The sequence below is a fragment of the Saccopteryx leptura genome, chromosome 3 (genome assembly GCF_036850995.1).
Source record: "Saccopteryx leptura isolate mSacLep1 chromosome 3, mSacLep1_pri_phased_curated, whole genome shotgun sequence".
NCBI lineage: Eukaryota > Metazoa > Chordata > Mammalia > Chiroptera > Emballonuridae > Saccopteryx > Saccopteryx leptura.
This window is the reverse complement of record NC_089505.1, coordinates 107,441,192-107,446,929: the sequence shown is the minus strand read 5'-3', so window position 1 is coordinate 107,446,929 and position 5,738 is coordinate 107,441,192. Positions and strand designations below refer to the sequence as shown.

The 5,738-nt window shown below is 50.7% G+C and overlaps 1 protein-coding gene across 1 annotated transcript; it reads right to left on the bottom strand.

Moving 5' to 3' along the window:
- Window positions 1-1,354: 1,354 nt before the first annotated feature.
- FAM167B (family with sequence similarity 167 member B) lies at window positions 1,355-3,579 on the bottom strand. The gene is made up of 2 exons (XM_066372094.1): window positions 2,913-3,579; window positions 1,355-2,248 (listed from the first exon to the last, which is right to left on the bottom strand). Exons 1-2 carry the CDS (start codon window positions 3,171-3,173, stop codon window positions 2,018-2,020), a joined length of 492 nt encoding a protein of 163 aa, XP_066228191.1. The 5' UTR covers window positions 3,174-3,579; the 3' UTR covers window positions 1,355-2,017.
- Between the last annotated feature and the right edge of the window lie 2,159 nt (window positions 3,580-5,738).

Here is a 5,738-nt window from a genome sequence, read left to right as displayed (position 1 = left end):
CTCGCGCCCACGTCCCACCCTGACTTCCTGCCTCCTCCTGAGGGCTCCGCAGCCAACCAGGCCCCAGCAGCCCAACCACAAGCCTCCAGCACCCCAAGCTTCCTGCCACCATAGCCCCTGGCCCCCAAGTCCCTAAGGGTCCTGTACATCTCCAGGCCTAGCCCTACTCACCCTGAGGGTGGCACTTGGAGGAGAAGAGAGGATATTTGATGGACCCTCCCTCCTGCCCTTCAGGGTGCACCTGGACAAGAGATTCAAGGGCAGCCTTTAAACCCAATAAGCAGGGGCAAGCAGACACACACCCAGCTGTCAGTGAAAGGCAAGAAGCACTGTTCTCACAGCCTGAGAGCTGAAGGACCCATTCATTACAATCTGAGGTGAAAGTAACATCACTCCAGAGTCAGAGGGGAGTCCAATATCCCTGTTACGTAGCTGGACAGCAGTATCCCATGTATAGTCAAATGTCAGGTTAACATGGCTACTGCAGTCAGAAGAATAGCCATATTATTTCAAGGTTTAGGACAAGAGCTTATTATAGGCAGAGCATAGGCTGACACTCCTCTTACAGATAGAATGCTGGACAGCAAGCAGTTTAAGGAAGGCAGGCAGGACAACACTGACTAATTATGGTTAGAGAGTAAGGGACCACTTTTTAATTCAGGTAGAGACAAGACCATAGATCCTGTTAAAGGTGCCGGTCCGACACCATCTCCTGCACAGGTAGAAGATGAACAAACACCCCTTTCCGAGCACCCAGGTGCCAGGACCAGACTAGCAGCACTTTCTCTTACAGGCAGGAGGCAGGAACCTTGTCTCAAGTAGCAAGCAGGCCAAGAATCTCCCTTTAACCTGGGGCCACGCTGAGGGTGACACCCATCATAGGCTGAGGGACAGGTCATCAGTGTTATGAGAAACTAACTCCAGGTGGCCTTTATCAGGCCCAAGAGCCTTGACCCCTCCCAGAGGAAAGTATAAATGCGTCACTGCCTGAGCTACTCTGAGTGAGCAGGTTGGGGGAGGGGAGCCCGCAGAGCATTGTTGGGGTTTCTGAGGTGGAAGCTGATTTTGTGTGCACCTCAGCTGCCGAGGGAAGGGGGAGACAGGAAATGGGTGGGGGAAGAGGAAGCCTGAGTTGGAAAGTCAGACAAAGAGGGCAACACAGAAACAAAGGCTGAGAGATGCAAAGTTAAAAAAGAAAAAGAAAAGAAAAGAAAAAAAAAACTACAGTGACACAGAGCCCAGAGTCTGGGCTGCAGGTCCCAGCCCTGTTGTTATGAACCTGAGCTCTTTACAGGCTATCTCTGGGCCTCAACACAATAGAAACACCACTGGCGAGAGTAATGATAGAGTTGATTGTTTACATTTATTGAGTGCTTACTGTTCATTATCACAATTAAGATATGTCCAACTACTTGTGGAGTGAGAGAATTAGCACTTCCATTTAAGAGGTAAAGAAACACAGTCAGAAATTAAGGGATCTCCTCAAGTTCTGATAGAAATAAATGGTGAGGTTGACTTTGAATCCAGGTCTGTCAGATCCTGTATTCCTCAGCTGCCCATTTACCCAAGTCACCTTCCATGCGGGTCATTTAGAATTTTAAGTTCTTTCCCAGTCCTGATCTTGACGAGATAGAGACAGAGCTACAGCTGCAGAGGCGGGGATTGGTAAATTCCTGTCCACCCCCACCCCAGGCCTTTTTTCCTGCAGTGGACCCTGGGTCCCAGCCACAGACATTCAAGTAACCTTGGCCTGAATAAATGACCCAGAGACCTTGATGGGAAGCAGAGAGGACATTTACTGAGGATCCTGGGGGTCTGTGAGCCCACACACACACACACACACAGCTGGGGCAGCAGCAGGAACAGGATGCTGGGGCTTTGTGCTCCCAGTGTTGTGTGTACCCACCAACCCCCACCTCGGCCAGGTGCTGACGCCACTGGGGCACCCCTCGCCTCCCCCTTTCCAGGTGGGCTGGGGTCAGGGGAGCTGGCGGCTCAGGGGGCACGCAGAGTCCCCTTAACAGAGGGTGAAGCGCCGGCTGCTGATGTTCATGCGTGTGAGGCCGAGGTGTCGCAGCGGCGGGGCCAGGACCAGGCCGGCCCCCGGCTCCAGCTCCAGCTCCAGCTCAGCCTCGTCCAGCAGCTCTTGGTGCAGATGACAGGCTTGGTCCACCTTCAGCCGGTGCAGCTGGGCCCGCAGGCGGAGCAGCTGCCCAGCCAGCTGCCGGTCCTGAGTCTGCATCTCCCGCTGCGGAGGAGAGGGGGCATAGCCCTCAGCCGGCTGCTCGGCCCTCAACCGCTCTTGCCTGTTCTTCCCTTCTCGTCAACACCCTGGGGCTTTGCCCTGGCTGTGCCCTCCACACCCTTTCTCATTCCAGCTTAATCCCTCCCATGTGTCTGCCCTTGCTCTACACTGATGGTTCTAAAATAAGCTGAGAAGCCATTTTTAAACAAATACAGGTGCCTGGAGCCCTTTCCCAGTTAAATAAGTGGAACCTCCAACCAGGGAACCTGGACCTCTCTATATTTGCACATTTTGGGTTAAGAGCCACCTATTCAACATTTGCCTCTTAGATTCTGCCTCCAGCGTGGTCAGTGCCTCATTTTGTACTTCACAGTGTCCTTGGGTATAGCAGTTCCCAGAGTAGGGAGGCCATGTCTTTCCCATCTATAAGTGGTGACCCAAAGAGCATATTCGTCCCTTCGGCCACAGAAGCTGAAGGAAATTCTTCAACAATTCTCCTTGACTGAAACACTGAACAAATCCATTCCTGGCTCCTCAGCTCATGGACACAGCTACAGGAATGAGCAGTTGCTGGAGGCAGAGTCCATTTTCATACCTGCCCTACACCTGTGGTATTAGAGGACTGCCCCCAAGCCCTCTGCAAGGCTGCTCGCCCCACCAAACTCACCAGCTCTCGTCGGAGCCACTCAAGGGCAGAGTCCATCGAGTCGAAGCCACAGATGGCCCCCAGTGTCCCCGGCCCAGGTCCAGCTTGGGCCCTGCGCCAGGCCTGGCTCTGGACCTGGGCCGTCCACTCCAGATATGAGGGCCGCCGTGTCTGCAGCTGCAGCTTGGCCGTCAGTGCCTTCACAGAGTCCAGGCTCTCTTCCTCCTCATCTTCCTCATCTTCTTCACCCACTGCCTGGAATTTCAGTGGCCCCAGGGACATGGTGGGTTTGGGGTGAGTAACAGAACAGGGCTGCAGCTCTGAGGTTAGGGAAAAGCAGGCAATATTGCCCAGGGACAGGTGGCAGAAGCTGAGGGTGAAAGAAGTATGCCAGGGAGTGTGTGGTGGTGAATGTTCAAGGTGGGTCTGAGCGAGTCGGGGAGAGTGAGTAGATGGGTGTGGGGGGCAGAATGTGCAAGGGCTGGGATTTTCCTGGACTGCTAACCCTGGAGCCACGTGATACCCATCCGTTTGGTGACAGGAGAAGCCCTGCTCCTTTGGCCCCTTGGATGAATTTTATTGTCTTTGCCCAGAAGGAGACACCCAGTTTCCCAGAAAGGAAGTTGCTCCAGGATAAGAAAAGCATCACCAACACCAGCATCTTGGCCTTCTTCCCAAGACCCAAGTAAGGGAGTGGGGAGGGCATAGGAGGCTGACAAGCTGCTCACTGTCCTCATGCATGGCACTGACCCTTCGGCAAAGGAAGTGTCCAGAACCCGGGCTGACTTGGATTCTGGTGCTGGCTGTGTGGGGCCTTGGACAAGCCACTGACTCTCTGTTAGGACAGATCTTTGATTCAAAGCTATACACTCTAAGGAACTTAGGTTCCTTTGGAAATCTCTTTGTGTGCAGAATAAGGGTACAGCTGTGGATGGGTTCTTAGGCTTGCCTCTCCTGGCCCCTCCCAGAGCTTCAACCAGAGCAAGTTCCTTTTTGTAAACTTAGTATTGAAATATAACAAACACACAGAAAAATTCACATATTATAAATACACGGCTTGATGAATTTTCCCGAACTGAATGCATTTATGTAACCAGCACCCAGATCATACAGCAGTGTACTGTATCACCACTATTCAGGCTGGTATAGCCTTTGTGTTCCTGTTCTGTCACTACTCACTAAGGGATAATACTATCCTGCCTGACCAGGCAGTGGCACAGTGGATAGAGCATCAGCCTGGGATGCTGAGGACCCAGGTTCAAAACTCCCAGGTTGTCAGCTTGAACATGGGATCATAGACATGGCCCCATGGTTGCTGGCTTGAGCCCCATGGTCATTGGCTTGAGACCAAAGGCTCAGCTGGAGCTTCCCAGTCAAAGCACATATGAGAAAGCAATCAATGAACAACAAAGGTGCTGCAACTATGAGTTGACGCTTCTCATCTCTCTCCCTTCCTGTCTGTCTCCCTAAAATAAATGGGGGGGGGAATGCTATCCTAATTTCTGACAGTGCAAATTAATTTAACCCTTTAAAAAATATTTTCTAGGCCCTGGCCAGTTGGCTCAGCGGTAGAGCATCAGCCTGGCGTGCAGGAGTCCTGGGTTCAATTCCCGGCCAGGGCACACAGGAGAGGCGCCCATTTGCTTCTCCACCCCTCCCCCTCTTCTTCCTCTCTGTCTCTCTCTTCCCCTCCTGCAGGGAGGCTCCATTGGAGCAAGGATGGCCCAGGCGCTGGGGATGGCTCTGTGGCCTCTGCCTTAGGCGCTGGAGTGGCTCTGGACGCAACAGGGAGACGCCCCAGAGGGGCAGGGCATCGCCCCCTGGTGGGCATGCCGGGTGGATCCCGGTTGGGCGCATGCGGGAGTCTGTCTCCCCATTTCCAGCTTCAGAAAAATGAAAAAAAAAAAAATTTCTAATGGTTCTCAAACTTTAGCACGCATTATAATCACTTGGAAAACTTGTTTAAAAAACATTACTGCCTGACCTGGTGGCACAATGGATAAAGTGTTGAGAATTTAGGTCACCGGTTCGAAACTTCGACTTGCCAGGTCAAGGCACATATTAGAAGCAACTATGAGTTGATACTTCCTACTTCTCCCCCCCATTCTCTCTCTCTCTCCTCTCTCTCTCTAAAATCAATAAATAAAATCTTTAAAAATTTCTTTTAAAATAATTGCTGGGCCCCACTCCCAGAGTTTTTGATTTAGTTTATGGTAAGGAATGCATAATTTCATTTCTAACAAATTCCCATCCCGAGAGATGCTGCTGGTTTGGAACTTTACAATTTATACTTTTATGTCTGGTTCCTTTCATATAGTAGTTCCAATTTTATGTTTATATTTTGGGGGTTCACCTGTGATTTGGGGGTTTTTAGTTGAAGGAAGCGTTTTGCGCACAAGGACACATGCAAACATGTACATAAAAGCTTGGAACCTAGTCAGAGGCGGAGTTAATGGTGGGCACACTGGTGGGTGCCTTGGGCCCCGACTTCTGAAGAGCCCCGCAAAACCCCAACTCTACACTTTTTTCTAATGACACCAACAAGTTTGGTTTTATGCGTGCAATTTTAACATTAATAGTACATAATATTTTTATTTATTTAAAAATATGGTTAAGCCTGACCTGTGGTGGCTCAGTGGATAAAGCCTCAACCTGGAATGCTGAGGTTGCCGGTTCAAAACCCTGGGCTTGCCTGGTCAAGGCACATATGGGAGTTGAAGCTTCCTGCTCCTCCCCCCTTTGCTTGCTCTCTCTCTCTTCTAAAATGAAAAAAATAAAAATATAAAAAAATATATATATGGTTAATATGTATTTTTATTTTCCCTGTTTCTCTCTCTCTCTTCTTTT